General features: G+C 36.8%; 2 protein-coding genes across 6 annotated transcripts; both read right to left on the bottom strand.

Moving 5' to 3' along the window:
* Positions 1–2,271: 2,271 nt before the first annotated feature.
* Positions 2,272–3,054, bottom strand: LOC122013531. Its single transcript, XM_042569801.1, has 2 exons — positions 2,475–3,054; positions 2,272–2,351 (listed from the first exon to the last, which is right to left on the bottom strand). The coding sequence occupies exons 1-2, from the start codon at positions 3,052–3,054 to the stop codon at positions 2,272–2,274; spliced, it is 660 nt and encodes a 219-aa protein (XP_042425735.1).
* Positions 3,055–5,015: 1,961 nt separating this feature from the next.
* On the bottom strand, positions 5,016–9,554 carry LOC122015520 (protein FAR1-RELATED SEQUENCE 5-like). 5 transcript variants are annotated; one of them, XR_006120914.1, is made up of 6 exons: positions 9,129–9,554; positions 8,404–8,506; positions 6,009–7,874; positions 5,879–5,945; positions 5,642–5,731; positions 5,016–5,405 (listed from the first exon to the last, which is right to left on the bottom strand). XR_006120914.1 is itself a non-coding variant. In XM_042572463.1 (6 exons), the coding sequence occupies exons 1-5, from the start codon at positions 9,200–9,202 to the stop codon at positions 5,684–5,686; spliced, it is 2,151 nt and encodes a 716-aa protein (XP_042428397.1). In that variant the 5' UTR covers positions 9,203–9,554; the 3' UTR covers positions 5,016–5,405; positions 5,642–5,683. The 5 variants fall into 5 exon arrangements, 4 of the variants coding, with proteins under 4 accessions (XP_042428397.1, XP_042428396.1, XP_042428398.1 ...); XM_042572463.1 differs by having other exon boundaries at positions 5,879–5,938; XM_042572462.1 differs by having other exon boundaries at positions 5,642–5,782; positions 5,879–5,938.
* Positions 9,555–22,172: the final 12,618 nt, after the last annotated feature.

The raw sequence follows: 22,172 nt of genomic DNA on the forward strand, positions 1-22,172 counted from the left end.
GAAATAAAACAAGACTAGCGATTTCTATCTGAAAATGAGAAAGCAGAAAAAAAAAAATATGACCAAAGGAGAAGCATTTCCTATACAAGGACGGAAACCAAACCTGAAAGAGAAAGGAAAGGCGAGGAACTAGGGCTCTCGCGGCCTCGTCAGTGTCAAAGAGGAGAGGGCCGCCTCCTCTTCCGGTAACAAAAAGGAAGAGCTGCGATCTGCAAGAAGATCGAGTATGCAAGAACCGAGAGGGAATCGCGCGAGGAGGAAAAGATTAGAATCGGCTTCGCTGAGATCGTCGTCAGGGTTTCCAGCCTTGCGACGGGTGCTATATGTAAACCTAACGCAGCCAACACTCTTCTTATTTTCATAACTTTACATAAAAAACCTAATACTTTCCAAAATTTACAGACAATTTCTTTCAGAAAATTAATATTTAATCTATTGCTTGTTTAAGCTAAATATTTAAAGGTAATTTCTTAAAAGACTCTTTATTTTATAATGTATTATTCATTTTGTTTTTTCAAATACCTTTATCACTCTAGCTCCCTTAAAAAATCTGTCAATCATTTTTATTTATTTTTTTAGGACCGAGAGTATTTTGAAAAAGAAAGACAGATTGTATCGAGCAAAAAAACAGTGGATCACTACAAAATATATTTGAAAAATCAAGGTCTTGGCTTGTTGATGCCAAGAGGAAAAAATTAAAAAAAAAACACACAAAATACAGAGAAGACCAACCCAATGCCACTCTCTCTGTGAAGCATGTTAGTGGACATTCTCAAAGAGCCCCTTTAATATTATGTTAACATGTTAAAAATAAAAATCTTTATATATATATTTTTACTATTAAAAAAATCTTTCAACAATTTATTTATTGGTCTCATATTCTTTTTCATTATATATATTTTTTTTATCTTTTCTTCATATTTAATCTTATTAAATTTTTATAAAATTTAAATTCAGAAATGGCTAACACTGCAAACGTGACTTCGAAAATATTTTTTCATTATATATATAATAAAAAATATTTTTAAAAATAATTTTAAAAAATACTGACGATGGAGCGGCTTCGTGTTTGCGGAGCCGCTAGTCGTTTGAGGGGCGATCCCTCCCTCTATGGGAGGGAGGTTAATCCCTCTTGCCATGTCACCGGTAGGAGCTCCGAGCTTCCATCGGAGAAACTCTAATTACGGTTCTAGCTACGGAAATCTACTAGACTCAATTAAATTACATGCATTTGTAAGTGTTCCTTCTATGTTCTATAGTCGCTTAATTTGTCTTCTGATCGATGTCGTGATGGATTTTGATGCGGCGAATATGATGGGGCATCCTGAAGTCAAGAGAGTCAACTGAGATGATAGTCAAAATTAATGAGGTCAACACTGGGGCTAGTACGGTCATATGTCTTGGTCGGATGGGCTAGTCGATCAGATGTCTGGACCGATCGGATCTCGAGCTCACATTCGGTGCTACACGATCATATTTCTCGACTGAGTGGTGTAGTCGATTGACCGTAGATTCGATCGGACGTGATAAACATATGACCCGACCGAACTAGACTGTCGAGACTATACTCTTTAGCTAAGCGGAAAAGGTCGAGTGAAAGTTGAGTTCTCAAAAAGGTCATCATTCTTTAGCCGACCCAATTATCCATGAGCGAAGTCTGATCGGTTGACAAAGGGAACTCAATCAGCCTACCAACAAAACATATTAAGAGTCAATCAATCGAACGATCGAATATTTCTTTTTTACGTTTTGTGTAATGATTGTCAAAGAATCAAGAAAATGCTCCCTGTGTAAGTTGTGCGTCCAAAACTTTTATCCTACGAGATAAAAAATGATAAGTCTATTTTTAACAAGGTGTCAAAATATAAAAATCATCAATCCTTTTTTTGAAAATATATTGATATTTGTGTACAACCAAAATTGATATTATATAAAGGATCTCCTCCTAAAAGAATATGCAACATTACATACTCAGAGTTCATTGTTTCTTTCTATTATTTACTATATCATTTTTCTTGAACTCTTTCTTTCTATTGTTTACTATATCATTTTTCTTCTAGCCACTTGCTTGACTTGAGCGTCTGAATGTTTGTACAAGGATCTCTCCCTAACCTGATTCGTCATTTCTCTCTCTCTATTTTCCTTTTTTTTTGACATACAAGATCGATCAGCACGCTCTGCTTTCCGCTCAAAATCTTCTCCCAATCAGCATCCAAATCATCTATTGAGCGCACCATATTTCTCCAATTTCAAACCGGATAAGATTCAAAATCAGCAACTCAGTCTAAGAGAGAACGCCACTGCTTGTGCCCAATGCCTCAGCCTTGTTTTAACATGTTCTGGATTATCCCCTGCAAAATAAACAATCATTCAAATATCTGTCAAACAACAGAATTTTCATTCTGTTTTTTTTTTGATCGATTTGTGATGGCAAATGCTTTAGTTTTAGATTTTGGAATGATTCGAGTTGGAACCGGGATCGCAAATCTTCCAACTGTCTGGCGGCGCCCCCTGTTCTTTGGCAGGGCTCCGGGGACTCGGAAGGCCTCCCGGCCTCGAGGAGGCCGAACCCACCGTCGGCGATCCGGAGCCAGCCAGCTTCGGGTCCGACAGCTGCCGGTTCACGGCGAAGTAGAGGTTGAGCGCCGGCAGCGTTCCACAGAGGTCGTGTCCGCCGTCCTCCTCTCTGAACCCGAAGCCGAGGTCGATCGACCCCCGCAGCTCGTCCATGTCCTCGTCGGTCAAACACCTCGTCGGCCGCGGTTCCTCCGCCGGCGCGGCTTCCGTCTCCCCCGCCGCCGCTTCGGAGCTTTTCCGTCTCTTCAGAATCTGCCTCCGCCGCCTTTCCCACTTCGCCTCCATCCTCGTCTCCCTCATGGACAGTTGCTTCGAAAGCAACCTCTTTTTGCACGCATTGCCTCCGTTCCCGACGGGCAAGCTGTCATCCAACCACGACGGCGGCCTGTGCTCCATCTCCGCTACCGCCTCCTCTTCTGACGTCTCCCCCTCCGAAGAAGACGACGACCCCTGAAGCAGCCGATGCGCCGCCTTCATCGATAATGAAAAACTAGTTTTTTTAAACCAGCGAAACTATATATATCCTCTCGCCTGCTTCGAACGTTGCCGGAGACGTCACATCCGACGCGGCCGAGGTTGATGGCCGCCGGTGGAAGCGGGCGGAGGGAAGGGGAAATTGATTCTACTTCCCCTTCATCGACAACGAATTACTTCTCTTCATCGGATGGAGGCGCAGGAGCGATTTAAATGGTGGCCGCGGAGCAACGCCCGCCTCAGCTATTAATTCACAGCGCCTGTTTTTACGAAGAATTCTGATGATTTTAGACAGCTCCGCCAAAATTAGCGGTCTGCTACTGTCGATCTCTTCCATTAATCCTAAAAGATGCAATTTCTTTATCATGAAATCTACAAATTTAATTAGTCAACTATTGCGTAGATTACACTTACGCTATATTCAGAATTTTTTGTGATGTTTGTCGTATAATTAGTTACATGGAATGATTAAAATGCCTGTCATTATGATGTATTAGTTTATAGATAAACGTTGATTAGGTAATTAAATATAAATAAGAAAATATTAACCTTTTTTTTTTAAAATGTTTTGAAGTATTTAACTAACTTTTTGGATTTACAACTTTTTGGATTCTAATGTTTGCGTAATTATTATTTAATGTTAATTTTATGGATTAGCTGATAGGTTGTATCCTATTATTGATTATTGCTTTAGTTCTTATTAGCAATAGAGCACCACATTAATATTAATGTGTGAGTGTTGTAATATTCAAATAATATTATCATCAATGTGGATATATTTTATAATATTTAAACACATGTCAGAGTTCAATTATTTGAATGAATGAAAATAAAATTAAAAATATATTTATTTAATATAAAATACAAAATAAATAAGTAGACAGTGGACTGAAAAATAATAAGTGTTATGGTTAACATGAATATGAGTATGTGTTAATAAAAAAATATAAATATATTAGGTACGGACCATGTTAGGAGCCATCGTTTTTTTTAGATTTACTTGATAGTCAAAATGTCAGACCGTCCCTTCAAAATTAATCGGTATAAGTATATAATAGGTACGTGAATCTTATACCTTTTCAAAAGACTATATATACGGAAGCCTTAATCGTAATGTCATTATTTTAAAATTATTATTCCAATGTATTCTTTTATTTTTACATGCGTTCTAAAATTTTTAAAGGTATTTCCAAATATATAAAAAGGCACACCCCCTCTACTAACTCATCATTTCAGCGATCCATATTAAACTGTGATGCCAATTGATTAATTATTGTCAAGCACGTTTCTTTCAAAAGTATTTGATATGAGTCTTCGATTTGTACTAAATTGACATTATTGTAATCTTGCAGTTCATCTAAGTTTGTTTATATTTTAAAACCTATATACTTATCATATGATAAAAAAGACGATTCACTCTACATATCAAATTTTGACCCTAAGATTTTATATAATAATATCTTATGTTTTAATCATTGCACCATTCTGACAGGACACCTATATGCTTATCAAAGTGACAAAAAGTGAATACGTTCGCCCCTAACGTCCCGCCAATCCGTCCCAGGACCAACATGGAGGAGGTAAATCACAGACGACTATTAGTCTTTGAAATAATGACTAGCACATAAAGAAGACATTTTACCTCGACGTTACCGAGATTTAAATCCCAACCCTCATGGTAACAATAATTCATGCGCTAACCACTAGATCCATCCGAAGGGATACCTATATGCTTATCAAACACTTTGTGCAGATGTTTTAGATGATTGTCAATTCAACATTATTGCATTCATGAGATTTTTCAAAGTTTATTCACGTAAGTTTTTTCTAGATTTTGAACCCCACTCTCAATTATCCTCAAATAGTTTTTGCTTTTTGCCAAAAGCAAATGAAGACCAAGAACCCACAAATTTGTATCAAATAATAATTAGTAAACTAATCAATCAACTAAGATTACTTCGTAGTTGACTAGTCAATCAGCTGATGGTTTGAATGGCTTGAAAGAAGTGTAGATAAAACAATGATAATTCATGTTTTTATTTTACATTGCAATGTAGATAGTTCGAAATGAAACTTAAATTGACATCAAATTAACATGCTTTTACATTAGAGAACACAGACAATGGAGTACAGGCTTGAGACAGAAACTTGATTCACTCTATTATCACCGGACTATACAATGCTCAGTAAGCATTAGCTAAAGTATTGGATATTGAATTCTCAGTTCTCTAAGATCCCCCATCAAAAATGGAGCCCTCCGCATCGTCGCCCAACAAAAGGATGGCTAACATCAGCTCCCCTAGGATGCTGTATATTAAGCTATGATACCATAGCACTGATGAGTGGAGCTATACCTGGAATGGACATGCATACCGCATAATTTATTGCACACTTCAAAAGTACAATTAGCCTTGAGAAGATCGCAGTTCATGGATTTCTAAGAACATATACAAGGAACAGAAAAAAAATATATATATCTTGGAGAAGTCAATATAAATTTCTTGTTAGCCATTGAATAAGGTGGTTAAGGAAACCTTTGTCAGTTGCCGGTACAATGAAAAAAAAAAACACAAAGCATAGAGGAACATACAATATTACTCTAATTTTGAGAGTATGCACAGTTTAGGTTGTTCTAGCCATTCAACTGAGAACTGCTGTAACTCGGTGGTGCTGCACGACTCTGCAAATATTCAGCTATATGATCAGATAACGTGATAGTTTGATCTTTCATCTGTGAGAAACATGGATTAGCAATCAAAGAAATTTTTTATTTCAAATGTGAGCGCAAGAGAAAAATTTACAAATATACCCACAGCAACACGTATACCTGACTTAACTGAGTGATGCCATGAAAAGGTTGTTGATGCAGATCAGAAGTAGGGTATTCCTGTATCCTATTGGAATGTTATAATAGTCCTGATAAACAATAACTAGGAAAGGGAGTGCAGCAGTGTTACCTCACTTAACTGAGTTGCTACATGCGATCCTTGGTGTTGAGCAACGAAAGGTATATGCATTAAAGTTGGTACAGGAGACTTTGGGTCTCCATCAACTGCAATTCCTCCGGAGTCCAATTCCGTTTCAGTCTTAGCATCTCTTCTCCATCTCTTCAAGAAATAGCGTTGTGGTAGTTCTTTAATATTTCTAACATCAAGTACTTTTAATACATGACCACATTGAACACCAACAAACTCAAATTTTTTACAAGTGCATGAAACTGAACAATCAATTGAATCAAGTCTAACAATATATTCCTTAGAATTTTCACCAACTGTGATTCTATACTCTGATATAGTCCCATCCTGACCATGGAAGTACAGCATGCAATCCATGAATACTTCAAACTCCTTGCGGAACATTTCAAACACAGTAGGAGTATAAAGAGCAGCAGCTTGTCTTAACATTTTTGAAGGAGGTATTCTTGGAATACTTTGGCTTGCATGAAAATCAGCTTGCAATTCAGCATATCTATGGTCGTCCACCACCCTCTTATAATGCTTAAAAAATGAGAAGAAGTCAAGCTGTGGAGTCAAGTACTTCTTCAGTGAACTAAAATTTTCATTTTGCAGTGTGTTTTTCATATCAACACAGAGAGTTTCTCGACCATATGCCAAGGCCCATTTCTCTCTATCTTCAAACAGGTTTGCCAACCACTCATCATTTCTTAGTTCATATTTATCTATCATTGTCCTCCATGCTGACAAGAAGTCTTCTTCATCCTCATAGTCATATACACACCTTGCAAAGTCCTTGGCAAATGTTTTTGAACCTTGGAACACATTATTAAGATGCTTAATGGCATTTTGATAAAGTTGCCAGATACAATGGCGGTGGCTGGTACCTGGCCAAGCTGCTCTTATAGCATTGTATTCTGACATAGACTGGTCAGTCAGGATGGTCTTTGGCTGTTTTCCGTGCATTGCAATCTTGAACGTGTCAAACAACCACTTGAATGATTCTATAGTTTCATCATACAATAGTGCTGCACCAAATATCACAATTTGCTTATGATGATTCACACCAAGAAAAGGTGCAAATGGCCTACTATATCCATTAACCCTGTAAGTTGTATCTAGACAAACTACATCACCAAAATAGTTGAAGTCTGATATTGACTTTGCATCTGCCCAGAAAAAATTGGTCAGCTTATCATCCTCATCAATTTGTATGGCATGAAAAAAACATGGGTCACTAAGCTGCATGCTCTGGAGGTACTTCAATACAGCTTCTGCATCTCCCATCTGCATGCTCTTCATACGTTTTGAGCGTAGACTCATTCGATAATCTGCAGGAAAATATCTAACACCACTTTGGGACCCTGAAGCTTGTCTGCCCATTAGGTGGTGAGCTGATTTTGGAGTAGTCCCAGAATCATCAGATAAATCTGCTTCCCCAGATTGAACTTCAGTCAATATCCTCTGAGACCTTAACATATGAATGGCTGAAGGGGGTGCAGGTTGATGGTTATGATCTGGCACAAATTCAGTAATCCGATATGAACCATTAGGTGTAAGTTTAATGGTCAAACGTGCGGGGCAACCAATTCTCGTTTCTGGTCGAGGTTTCTTCACTTCCTTGGCCCCCTTCTTGTCTTTACGGAATCCTTCCCTCGAGCAAACAAGAGTTCTTGATCTAATAATTTTATCTGAAGATTTGTCTATCCAACCTTTTCGTACACTAAATCCTACCATTCCAGCGTATCTATTGTAGAATTCATATGCTTTATCTTCGTCTTCAAATTCCATATCAACTTCAGGCACCATTTTGGAATTTGCTAAGTTTGTCATTGGAAATTCGTAATCAATAACCTTCCTCTGTTTTCCCTGTGTTACCAACTTCTGCACTTGTTAAGACTAGCAACAAATCCAAGACAATTGAAGGTAGATACAGAGAAAGCCACAATATAATTTGTTAGAAGCATTAACAGAGGGATGATCAATGGCATAGTGTAAAAAAGCACATAACTAGATTCCGGAGAATGTATCGGCACTAAATATCTGTATAAGCCTCCATCTTTTACTAGAGGCAAAGAAGCTCTTTTCGATCAACTTAATCTAAAAATCCATTTCAATCCAAGAAATTATTATTGACTGTTCCTGATACGATGGACTTGTATGTAAATATCTGTAAGATCTCAAGTCTGTTGCACTTAATCATGAATACCACACGTGGACAAAATAACATGATCTATTAATTGTAAATAGATAGCGAATGAATCCTTAGGATCCAGAAATAACTTAACAATCGAGAATCAGTAAACTAAATTCTCATTGATTCCCAACATATAAAGCCACTGCAGCAAGTGTATCATTGATTCAACATTGTAAATTTAGAGGAAGTTTGGACCTATACCTTTCTCCATGCTATTCCACATGCATTGCATAAGGTTCTCCGTCCTTCTGGTCCGCTACGCATATGGCATGTGAGCTTTGCACTGATTCCACAATTAAGGCATCTGCATAAAAGTTCAAGACCGATCAGGTAATGTTAAGTATAATAAGATCTTTCTCTTCCAAATGGAAAAATTCAATGAAAAAGAGAAAAACAATAGACAAGGTGACAATCACAATGTAATGTCAAAATGGCATTAAACTGCAGTGTTAAAATTTGCTAGTGTTGTTCAGTGGAACGAGTTCTATATATTCTAAGCATCCTATATAGATCATCATCTCTATCCAAATTACATCTGATAAAACTCCTGAACTTGCTTTATATATATATTTTTCATTAGAATTGCCTTGAAAGTCTAATTATCTTCTCCTGATAACAAATCGATACAATGTTATAGGGGTCCATTCTCAATTTATCTTGATAAAATGTCACCATGTGCTACTGTTTAGTTGACAAGATGAGCAGAATTCATGATAATCTTAGCTGAACTACGCATATTAAATTTCAAAATATTGAATACCACAACATTTTTTATTTTTAAAAATCTCTTCTTTCTCTTTAGAGCATCAGTTAATTCCCACAATATGCGATCACCAAAGAGAAGAAAAAAAACTATGAAAATTATGCTTCTGAATTCTCCCAAGCTTAAAGGACATGGAGAGAGGAAATGGAGGTCCGGTTTTTACCTGACGGGCCCCTCCGTCATATCCTCGCCATTGCTAGGGTGGGGCTCCTGGTCTTTATCCTGCTCGAGAGGCATCTTTTGCTTCAGAATCCAGTGAAATCTCTGCCTTATTTCATAGCTAGAACAAGAGGGAAACAAAATGAAATTTTTTTTCCCTTCGACCTATGGAACCAGCTGGTCCTTACGCAAGCCTCGATACGACAGTCAGATTGATTGCGATACTCAAGATCGCGGAAGAACCCGTCGAATTAGGGCTTCCCAGCGAGCTAGGGTTTACCTCGTTCAGGGGCGAGGAAGGACGGGGGAGAGAAACGGCGATAAAGATCAGCTACAAGGCGTTGTTTAAGAGAAAATGGGGAAGTGATGTCTGCATCTACCACGCGTCCCCTCGCCAATTCCCTTCCAATCTCTTGTCCAAAATGCTCTCTAGGTTTCTAAAAGCGTCAAAGTGCCTTATTTTCCATTTTATTTAAAAAATAGTCAAACTATTTTTTTTCGAAAAACACTGCAGTATACAGTATAAAACACCTTAAACAATACTATCGTTTACCCAAACCCTTTTATTGATCAAAAGAGTTGGACGCACACGTATGTGACGTGATGAGAGTCACAATGTTGTCGTCTGAGAGTCTAGCGGTGCACACGAAATATTATTATCATGGATCTGAAATTTAAATTTTGATAAAATTAAGATAAATAATTTTTTTTTATGTGTTATTAACTATTTCAAAGAGGAGTAGTTATCTATTATTTACCTCTTGTGTGTTGATTCTAAGACGAATTGATCATCATAGATGAGAGTTAGAATCAAATCCGGTTTAAGACATAGGCCATTAAGACCTATGCCCAGGGCCCAAATAAAATTAGGACTCATTATTTTTATTTATTTTTTAAATGTATGAGTATTTTCATTAAATTTTTAATGACTAAACATCATAATAATGGATCGGGATACTACACCAAAGTTGCAACACGCGTATGCATGTGACGCTTCAATTTTGCAACAATGATGCTTCAATTTCCGCTCCTCATTAACCCATTATATCGATCAATTAATTCCATATTAATTACATTCTCCTAAAATTCTATCTAAATTCTTTTCCATCCAATTTTATAATCCATCAGATCATCTTATTCGTTCATGAATATGCTATGTATTTTTTCTCTCATGTGTGATCCTTTGATTCTCAAAGGGCATCCTTCTCCTTCCTAACTTAGTAATATTTTTTTTTAAAATGTTTTTTATTTTTATATATAAATGATAAATTATAGATGAAATAGATCCAAACATTTTTGAAAAAAATAGAATATTAATAATTACATGAAAGTTTTTTCTTTTTTCCCGTGCAAGTAAAATATCAAATTGTTACCATCATAATTCATCACAAATCTGATTTATGCACTTTAAAAAATCATAAAATATGAATATAGTCATGGATTTTTAATACTTAAAGTGCACTTGGTTTATTATATACTTTTTAAGTACATAAATCATGTTTTTAAATGCATAAATAAAGTTTTAAAATGTATAACTCAGTTTTTTTTAAAAAAAAATCTTTACTTAATATTTATTTATTTTATTATAATATCATCAAATTAAAACTATATGACGTAAATTAAATTTTATTGTTCATTTAATTCTAAGTAATTATATTGTATTTTGATAAAATAGTAGGGATTTATTTTCCTTTAAAAATTATTAAAGGTTTTGAAAAAAAATTGCCTAGGCCTCGTGAAACCTTGAGACGGTCCTGGTCAGAATACATGTCACGATAGCTAATGGTCCCCCATCTATTTCATCTATCTATCTATTTTGATCCAATTGCAGCAAAAATGTGAAACCCTCGCCCCCCCAGGGCCCCCACCGACCGAACCCACGGTCATTGTGAGAGAGGTAAATCGTAGCACCCGAGCTAACATGAGACGGACCAGGTGGGATACAGGGGGATAGGGGATTTTATTCTCCCGTTGCCACTGAGTTTTGACCCGACGACCTCATTACAATAACCTCCACCCTATATCATCTCGAATGACCCACGAGGTCAATCTATTTTGATCCAAGAGTGAATTAAGAGAGATGGTCCAGAGAATCCTGTCAGCTAACGAAAGGATGAATAGAATTCTTAAAAGTAGCATTATAATTTAATTTAATTTTATTTTATTTTTCAAAGGGCACATCTAATCCGAAAATACCCTCTCTTTTTTTCATATTCCAATTCTAAATTAAATAAAAAATTATAAGCATTTTAAAACGAACCGTGTATGTAAATTTCATATTACCTAAAACACGTAGTCCATATTCGAATTGATCAAATCTGTATCTATTGATTCTATTCCAATTCTCTTTCCGTAATTCCAATTCTCTTTTCCATAATACTCCTATTCCCAAAAAAAAAAAAACTCGAAGCGCTTTATTTTTTCCGCTAAAAAAAATTAATCTCTTACCCTTCCTCCTTCATCTCCATCTCGAAGAGTTTCCTTAATCATCCCCTTCGTCTTCACCCAGTGGCACAAAGAGACACAATAAGTCTATGGCAGTTTGAGATAAAAGCCAGAGCTTTGAATTGATTCATGTGGGCTCTGGGAATAAGTGATGTTTCTCATCGAGATTTGGAAGAAAGTGAATGACATGGAAGGAGTGGCGAGCTATGTCAAAAACACCAAGTCGTGGCTTGGTAGTCCGGCTCCGATGCGTCGGAGAAGCTGGTCATGAGAAATGCAAAATGAGCAATTCTAGAGCATGAGATTGACTTTATTGATTCTTCGACAGTGGACGACTTTGATAGTAGAAGTGCCGGTGCATCCTTGGGGGTGAAGTAAGTTTTTGATTTCGGATCAAAGATGTGAGCTCTGTGTGTTTTAAGATAATTCTATTTTTTTATTGGTAGTTATTTGATAAAATACCAAGGTACAACTGAAGGTGAAAACATAGGCAGATGAACCTTGGTTGTTTGTGAAGGTTAGCATGGGTGAGGCTTCTTACTTGAGGAAGATTGACTTCAAGGTTTACAAAGAGTACAAGGAGCTTAGGGAGGCCTTGAATAGCATGCTCAAAGGATTTTCCTTGGGTAAATAAGCATGACTTAATTGTTGCTATCATCACAAACTGATATGTGTTTATATTTCTCTATAATTATTATTATAAATTATTGATTCTTACATCTTTTGTTGGAGAAGTGTCAAAAAAACAAAGTTGTAATGGATGTGAATATGTTATCATTTACAAAGAGAAAGATGATGACTTGATATTAGTTGGAGATGTTCCTTTCGAATGATTGTCATGTACTAATTTGCGTGTGTTTAAGGAATAATCCTTTGTCTTGTGAAATAACATGAATCTTTTTACTTTATATTTGTAGAATATTTATATTTTTTTACAAAAGGCTAAAGATAATGAAAAGATTTGAAGCAAGAGACCTGAAATTATGACATCAAAAAGTTAATGAGTTGTACAAGGAGATACAAATGAAACTTGAGTGTTTACTCTCCAAATTCATAGATGCTGAATAAAGAAGAGAAAGATTGGAAGTGGAATTTAGATTACCTTATTGTTCCTATTCAAACAAGAAGCTAAAAATATGAAAAGAAAAATTGTAAGATAAAGATGTTAAATGTTGTTCAAATATGCATTTAACCAAGAATATCATACATGTTGTATATAAGATATGTCAACCTTTTATGATATAATAAAATTATGTTATATGTTGGTGAAGATTTGCCTCTTTTTATTGTTATGTGAAAGAAAAGAAAATTATCAACTTAGAGGTTGTGTATTATAAATTTATATTTGATATGCTATAAAATGATCTTTTTTTTTTTTTTTAGTGAGTAATATTTAATCTTAATCTATGTTGTTCTTTGTTTGAAGTCATTTCGAGATATCTAGGTCCATTAGTCATTTTTAGACAAAACTAATTGATAGACCTTCGTCATTTAAAAAATCGACTTTTTCCTAAACCCATTAGGTAACTTTGGGAAATGACGAAATCACGTAGATAAGTTGAAAAATGATGAAATCACGTATGCTTTATCGGTTTTACCCTTGTTACTATTCCAAGTCGAATCGATTCTTTTACCAATCGAATTATTTTGTTCATCAGTTGATTTCAGGACCTAGAGAGCTCTGAATTATATGAAATCAGTTCCTATATGTTCGTCTAATTTTTATGATTATATCCATGCTCTCAAATATAATTTGACCCAATATATTGAGAGCAATGATTTTTTGAATATGAAAAATTAATTTATGTTCAAAAAATCATTGATCTCAATATATTTGGTCAAATTGATGTTTGAGGGTATGAATATAATCATAAGAACTAGACGATCACATAAAAGCTAACTTCAAGTCAATCAGAGATCGTTTGCCCATCAAACGATTTTTTTTCAAAATTGTTTTTTTAAAAATTCATCATGAACAATATTATTTTTAAAAAAATTAATTCGTTATCAAACGAACACTACGCTCAATATATTGTGTCAAATTGATGTTTGAGGACATTTATATAATCAGAGCAAAAAACGGTTGATGGACCTAGAGACCTCAGAATGATATGAAATCAATTCCTATGTGCTCGTCTAGTTCTCCTGATTATAAAAATGCCCTCAAATATCAATTTGACCCGATATATTGAGAGCAATGATTTTTTAAACATGAAAATGTGTTTAAAAAATTAATTCGTATTCAAAAAATCATTACTTTCAATATATCAGGTCAAATTGATGTTTGAGGATATTTTTTATAATCAGGAGAACTAGACGAAGACATAGGAATTGATTTCATGTTATTATTGTTAGGATCCTTCGTACGGCTAGAGAGGGGGGGTGTGAATAGCCGACCCCAATCTTTCGCGTTTCTTCCTACGATTAGGTTAGTGCAGCGGAAATACAACGTAGAAAGAAAACAAGAGAAGAAAGACAAACCATATAACGAGGTTCGGAGATGAACTCCTACTCCTCGGCGTGTCCGTAAGGTGGACGAAGCCTATCAATCCGTCAGTGGATGAGTCCCCGGAAAACCGGCTAACAAGAACTCCTTATGGGTGGAGAAACCTCGCCACAATCTTTTGCAAAAGCAATACAGGAGATACAAAGAAGAGCAAGAACAATATGAATGTAAAACAAACAAGCTTGCCTTCTCGTCTGGAGTCCGTTGATAAAGCAGCAGCTTCACGGATGCCAGCAGCTAGAAAACCAGCACGAAGCTCACGCGAAGCTTCAGCAAAGAGGAGCTCAGCAAAGCTCAAATCGCAGTGTCGTGAGGAAGAGTGTTGTTATCTTCTTCGTCTCCTGTAGAGGTCTTATATCTGCACCTGCGAAGAAGACACAGAAGACACAGAATCTAGCCGTTGTGTCGCAACGGCTAGTGTGTGGACCGATCAGGCATCACCCTGATCGGTCTGGGGCTGGTCTGATCGGTCGTGGGGACCGATCAGGCTCTATGCTGATCGGTCCCCGCATCGATCAGAGCATGCAGAGTTGCCCAACTCTGCAGCCTCGATCGGTCCCGTGGACCGATCAGGTTCCTCTGATCGGTCATGGGGACCGATCAGTTTCACCGATCGGTCCTCGGACGATCCCACCTCTCGCACGAGAGGTGGCCGTCTCGCTCAACTCTTCCGATCGGTCCGCACGGTCGATGTCTTCTGAACCCTTCGTTTGTTATCCGATCGGTCACCGATCGATCCGATACACAACGTATCGCTGGATCGATCGGCAGACCGATCCAGAGCTTGGTTTTTGCCCAAACCAAGTCCCAAGTCTCCCAAACCAACATCCGGTCAACCTTGACCTGTTGGTACATCATGCTTAGCATCCGGTCAGTCCCTTGACCTGCTAAGACTCTCTACCAAGTGTCCGGTCAATCCCTTTGACCCACTTGGACTTGTCTCTACACCAGATGTCCGATCATCCCTGATCCATCTGGATTTTCCCTTGCCTGGCTTCACTCACCAGGACTTTCACCTGGCTTCACTCACCAGGATTTCCACACTGCCTAACATCCCAGTTAGGACTGTTAGGACCAAAAGTAGCTAGAGGGGGGGTGAATAGCTCGTCGCGTGCTCGTCGCTTGGCGTTGCTTGTTTCTTCAAGGATATGCAGCGGAAAATACAGAAACAAAACACACAACGCTAACAAGGTTGGTTTACTTGGTATCCACCTCACAAGAGGTGACTAGTCCAAGGATCCACACCACGCACGCACCCTCCACTATGAAACACTCCTTTTCGGTAACTACCGAGGGCGGAGAAGCCCTACAAGACTCTCAGTACAAGAAGAAGAAAGGGAAATACAAGTTAAGCAAAAGCTTACAAGATGTGCAGTAAAAACCCTAACCCTAACTTCTTCCTCTTGCAATAGATTCGCCTCTTGACTTGGAAAGCCTCCAAGAACCTTCAAGAACTGGCGATCACGTGCTTGTAGAGAGCTGTGGAGGAGCTGGAATGAATCTGAGAAGAGCTCGTAAAGCAATGCCGAAGACCACGCTCGCCTGCGGCTTTAAACCCAACGGCCGGATCCCGATCGATTCGAATGTTCCGAATCGATCGGAGGCTTTGGATCGATCCACGGATCGATCCGAGCGCCTGTGCTCAGAAGCGCGCTGGATCGATCCACGGATCGATCCAGCGCTTATCGCGTAGCATCGTCCCGATCGATCGGCCGATCGATCGGGACCTCGATCGATCCACGGATCGATCCGTGGTTCGATTCGGAAGAATGGATCGATCCATCGATCCACATCCTGGATCGATCCACGGATCGATCCAGCACTTGGTTTTTGCCCAAAACCAAGTCCCAAACCTCCCTAACCAACATCCGGTCAACCTTGACCTGTTGGTACATCATGCCTCGCATCTGGTCACTCCCTTGACCTGCTAGGACTCCCTACCAAGTGTCCGGTCAATCCCTTTGACCCACTTGGACTTTTACTCGTCGTGCCAAGTATCCGGTCACTCCATTGACCTACTTGGACTTCCACCAGATGTCTGGTCAACCTTGACCCATCTGGATTTCCTTCCTTGCCAAGTATCCAGTCAATCCTTTGACCTACTTGGACTTCCCAACACCAGATGTCCGATCATCCTTGATCCATCTGAATTTCCTTCCTTGCCTGGCTTCACTCACCAGGACTTTCACCTAGCTTCACTCACTAGGGTTTTCCATCTGCCTAGTTTCACTCACTAGGACTTTCACCTGGCTTCACTCACCAGGACTTTCACCTAGCTTCACTCACTAGGATTTCCTTCTGCCTAGCTTCACTCACTAGGACTTCCTTCTGCCTAACTTGCCAGTTAGGACTTCCCAGTCAAGTATCCGGTCAACCTTGACCTACTTGACTCTTCTTCGATCAATATCTTATTGTCAAACATCTAAACCCAAACCAAGACTCAGCTTGGTTAACCAGGTCAACCTTGACCTGAGGGATGTTGCACCAACAAGGACTTTCTCACTGCCTGGCTTCACTCACCAGGCCTTTCCAACTGCCTAACATCCCAGTTAGGACTTTCTCACTGCCTGACTTCACTCACCAGGACTTTCCAACTGCCTAACATCCCAGTTAGGACTTTCCCACTGCCTGGCTTCACTCACCAGGACTTTTCCACACTGCCTAACATCCCAGTTAGGACTTTCCCTCGTGCCAGGCTCCCTGCTTGGACTTTTCCAATGCCAAGTCTCCATACTTGGATTTTTCCCGTGCCAAGTCTCCATACTTGGACTTTTCGCGTGCCAAGCTCCCTGCTTGGACTTTTCCAGTGCCAAGTCTCCATACTTGGACTTTTCCAGTGCCAAGCTCCCTGCTTGGACTTTTCAGGTCAACCAGATCAACCTTGACCTATGGTTGCACCAACAATCTCCCAAGTTTGTATTCTTGTCAACACATCAGAATACAACTTTTCTACTCTCGTCAAACATTGTCAAACATCAAAATACAACTCGAGTCAGGTCACCCTTTACCAACTCGAGTCAGGTCAACCAAGTCAACCTTGACCTAAGGTTGCACCAACAATTATAAGATCTCTAGGTCCATCAGCCGGTTTTAACCGAAATCGACTGATGGATGGATTTTCAAAAATCGATTCGACTGAAAAAAATTAGCAAATCGATTTTCGATGAATTTTTCAAATAGTTTACAAATTGATTTGACTGATTTATTTCTAGTCGAATCGATTTTCAAAAAATTCATCCATCAGTCGATTTCGACCAAAATCGGATGATGGACTTAGAGACCTCAGAATGACATGAAATCAATTCCTATGTATTCGTATAGTTCTCCTGATTATAAAAATGCCCTCAAATATCAATTTGACCCAATATATTGAGAGTAATGATTTTTAAACCATAGAGTGCTCGGAATGAAATGAAACCATGTCAAATTGATGGACATAGAGTGCTCGAAATGATGTGAAACCATATCCTATGAGTTCTTCTGGTTCTCTTGATTATATCCATGCCCTTAAATATCAATTTGACATAACATATTGAGAGCATGATTTTTTTGAATATGAATTAGTTTTTGAACACATTTTCAGGTTTAAAAAATCATTACTTTCAATATATTGGGTCAAATTGATATTTGAGGATATTTTTATAATTAGGAGAACTAGACAAGCATATAAGAATTGATTTCATGTCATTCCGAGGTCTCTAGGTCTATCAGTCAGTTTTGACCGAAATTGACTAGTGGATGATTTTTTTGAAAATCGATTCGACTAGAAAAAAAATTAGTCGAATCATTTTCCAAACTGTTTGAAAAATTCATCAGAAATCGATTCAACTAATTTTTTCCAATCGAATCGATTTTCAAAAAATCCATCTCTCAGCCGATTTCGATCAAAATCGGCTGATGAACTTAGAGATCTCGGAATGACATGAAATCAATTTCTATGTGTTCGTCTAGTTCTCTTGATTATAAAAATACTGTCAAATATTAATTTGACCTGATATATTGAGAGCAATATTTTTTAAAATACAAATTAATTTTTTTAAACATATTTTCATGTTCAAAAAATTATTGCTCTCACTATATCAGGTCAAATTAATATTTGGAGGTATTTTTATAATCAGGAGAACTAGATGAACACATAGAAATTGATTTTATGTCATTCTGAGGTCTTTAGGCCTATCATCTATTTTCAGCCAAAATTGGTCGAAATTGATTTATCTAAACTTATTAAAAATAGCTTATAAGCTCGTACAACTTATAAGTTGTTTTAGGAGCTTATAAGTTGTTGGATTTTATTTTAAAAATAAGTTGTTAAAGTGTATGAGTGAACTTATTACAATCAACTTAAAGATATTGATGTGTTTGGTATTATAAGATCTTTTTATGAATAAAATTACCAAAAAGGGTATAATACTATTAATAGAGGATTTTGAGATTTTTATTAATAGAGGGTTTTGGGCGCATTTTTGCACTGGGGGAGAGAAAATTGGAAAGAGGCGTTGGCCGAGAAGATGACACAGCGTTGGAAGAAAAGTCGGCGGAGATAAAAAGATATTAGGCTTATAAAAATTTATGGAGGATAAGATGAGGATTTATGAAATTATATAAGGATATTTTAGAGAAAAAAATTATTAAAATAAGATCTTTTTTTAAAAATGTAGGGTCTTCCATACTTTTTTTAAAACAACTTATAAGCTCCAAAATAGCTTATTTTGACAGCTTATAATCTGTTTGAAAAAAAAATTACCAAACAAATTTGAAGAGTTTAATTATAAGCTCCAAAACAGCTTATAAGCTCAGCCAAACACCCTCTAATTGACCTAAAGACCTTGAAATAATATGAAACTAGGTCTCTATATGTTAATCTAATTCTCTTGACTATACAAATGCCCTCAATCATCAATTTGACACAATATATTGAGCGCAGTATTCGTTTGAACACGAATTAATTTTTTTAAAAATAATATTGTTCATGATAGATTTTTAAAAAATCTATTTTGGAAAAAATCGTTTGATGGACAAATGATCTTTATTGACATGAAATCAGCTCCTATGTGTTTCTCTAGTTCTTATGATTATATTCATGCCCTCAAACATCAATTTGACCCAATATATTGAGAGCAATAATTTTTTAAATATAAATTATTTTTTCATATTCAAAAAATCATTGCTCTTAATATTTTGAGTCAAATTGATATTTGAGGGTATGAATATAATTATAAGAACTAGACAAACACATAGAAATTAGTTTCATATAATTCTGAGATCTCTAGGTCCCGAAATCGGTTGATCAATCGATTTTGATCGAAATTGGCTGATGAAAAAAATGATTCGATTGGGAATAGTAATAGGGGTAAATTCGGTATAACATACGTGATTTTGTCATTTTTCAACTTACCTACGTGATTTCATCATTTCCCAAAGTTATCTATTGGGTTTAGTAAAAAGTCGTTAAAAAATAAAAAATTTGATATCTTAGAAAAAATGAAAATCCGAGGAATTCATTTGTGGTGTCGGTCAGTAAATATGATTATTGTGACTCTTATAATGCACTTTTGACATCATTTATTATGTTTGAATCGAATTGAAAAAAAAAATCAATGCTCTTAATATAGTGTATCACATTTATGTTTGAGTCTCTGAAAATGTTTTAAATGATCATTTTTTAGCTTGAAACTTGGCTATTATAGGTTTCACCCTATTATAAGTTGTAGATATATAAACGAGCTTCGATTTCATATATTATGTATTTCATGATTTAACCTGAGTTAAAAGTTATAACTTCTCAAACTTTAAGATTTAACAACCTGAGATAAAACAACTAGTTCCATGAAGTAAACACTTAAGTTTCATTTGTATCTCTTTGTACGACTAGTTGACTCTTTGTTGTCTTGAATGCAGGCCTCTTACTTTATATCCTTTTCATTATCTTTAGTCTTTTGCAAGAATATATAAATATTCTACAAATAGAAATTGAAGAGATTCATGTTAATTTACAAGAAAAAGAAATAATTTCTCAAACACATACAAGTTAGTACATGACACTCACTTCAAATGAACATCTCCAACTAACATCAAGTCATCATCTTTGTCTTTGTAAGTAGTGACATATTCACATTCATTGCAATCTTCTTTTCTTGAAACTTCTCTTGCCAGAGATGTGAGAATCAATAAAATGCAACAATAATTATTGAAAAATGCAAACACGGTTGGTAATGGGAATGTGGGTTACCCATGATATCCACGTTATCCACATTTCCACAAGATAATTTACTAATATACCACTTGCTATTCCCAATATATAAGTCGTCCAGTCTTTCATCGAGGGAATGTGTGGAAGAACGAGAGGAAGAAGAACATCAGAAGCTGCGAGATTTGGTTTATGAAATTACGAAGAGCTTTTCAATTTTTTAAATTGCTCTTCTGATAGCAAATCCGAAGATCATATTCTGCTATCGCCGATTGTAGATTTGCGAGAGATCGCTGTAAGTATTTATAGTTTATATTTTAATTTCATGCATTTAGATTGCAACAATGGTATCAGAGCCTATGTAGTTCTAAATGCATGAAAAACAAAATTCCCTAAAAATTACCTCTTTGTTGACAAATCATTCTATGAAATTGTTATGATTTTTTGCTCTTGTTTGCGGCAGAGAAAAATTGCCGACAAAGGTTGTCGTCTCCAAGCGAGATCATAACTGTGTGTCATGATCCTCTACCATTGCTGGGCGATGGAAGGCTGAGGTCCCGAGCTACAGAGGAGAGGAATGGGGGTGTGATCACGAACCCAAGCTGGTCATGTGTCATAGTAAATCGTCAGGAAGAAACATGGTATGTTTAATTTCACAATTTACTTAATTGAAATTAAATTTTATGTTTTGTCTCAATTAATTAATGCATGTGGATCATTACCTAGTTTACAGATCTAGACCAACTAGGTTGATTTAATCAAACTAATTTGATTTGAAATTGATTAATTGGGTTTGGATTAGATATGATCCAATGATCAGATTCATTCAATTAGGTCAAATTTGATTATATTATTTAGATTTATTTTAATAGGTCAGACTTAAACCAATGGATATTAGTTTGATCAAATAGACCAGAGTTTGATTAATAAGTCTGAGATTGGTTGAAATGAACTTAGATTAAACAATAACAGAACATAGGTACAGTAGATCCTTATCCAATTAGATTAGTTCTAACGAGGACAATGGACCAAGCTTAGGATCTGAATTCCCAATCGACCGGTCTAATGGGTTAGTCGACTTAGACTCCTGAAAATTGAGAAGATTTATTTTTCTTGATTTATAATGTTGGTTCTATGCCTGTATAAATTGAATTAAGCCAATTTTGTACTGGTTAGTCAGTTTTGTACTGATTTATTTAATTTTAATTTTTCAGATGGCACGAACGATTACCACATTGGCTCATCGCGAAGTGTGGCGGAACCAACTGAAGGAGGAAATTTAGGAGATAGAGTATAACTCTGTTTATGGAGTTGATAGACACGTTGGACGACTTGATGAACTATTTTGAAAACTTGAGCAAAAAGAGTTTCCAATCCTGGACAGTTATAGGATCTGGGCTTTGATGCATTCATTGCCAAAGTATCATAAGGTGATAGCAGACTAAGTTGAAGAGCGTCATTAAGGGCGCGTCACATATTCAGAATTATATGAGAAACTACTTCATCATATGACTGAAGAGGATCCTGAAGAGTCCGAAGAGGACCCAGAAATGATCAAGGAAAATCCAGAAGAGGATCCGATTATAGATATGATGGAGAATTCTGAAGTTGTTCCACTTGTAATTGTTGGGACTATTCGGAGCTAGGGGGGGGTTGAATAGCTTCTCGCATTTCGTCGATGATGATGCTGCAGTAGATAAAACTCGACGCAAAAGCTTCCCAATGCTAATAAGAGGATTTACTTGATATCCACCTCAAGAAGAGGTGACTAATCCAAGGATCTGACCCTCACTCACACATCCACTAAGAATACACTCCTTCTCGGAAATGCTTTGGAGGTGGAGAAACCTCGTACAAGACTCTCAATACAACAAGAGGAAGAAAGAAGCAAATACAAAGAAAATCTTACA

The sequence above is a fragment of the Zingiber officinale genome, chromosome 8B, assembly GCF_018446385.1.
Source record: "Zingiber officinale cultivar Zhangliang chromosome 8B, Zo_v1.1, whole genome shotgun sequence".
NCBI lineage: Eukaryota > Viridiplantae > Streptophyta > Magnoliopsida > Zingiberales > Zingiberaceae > Zingiber > Zingiber officinale.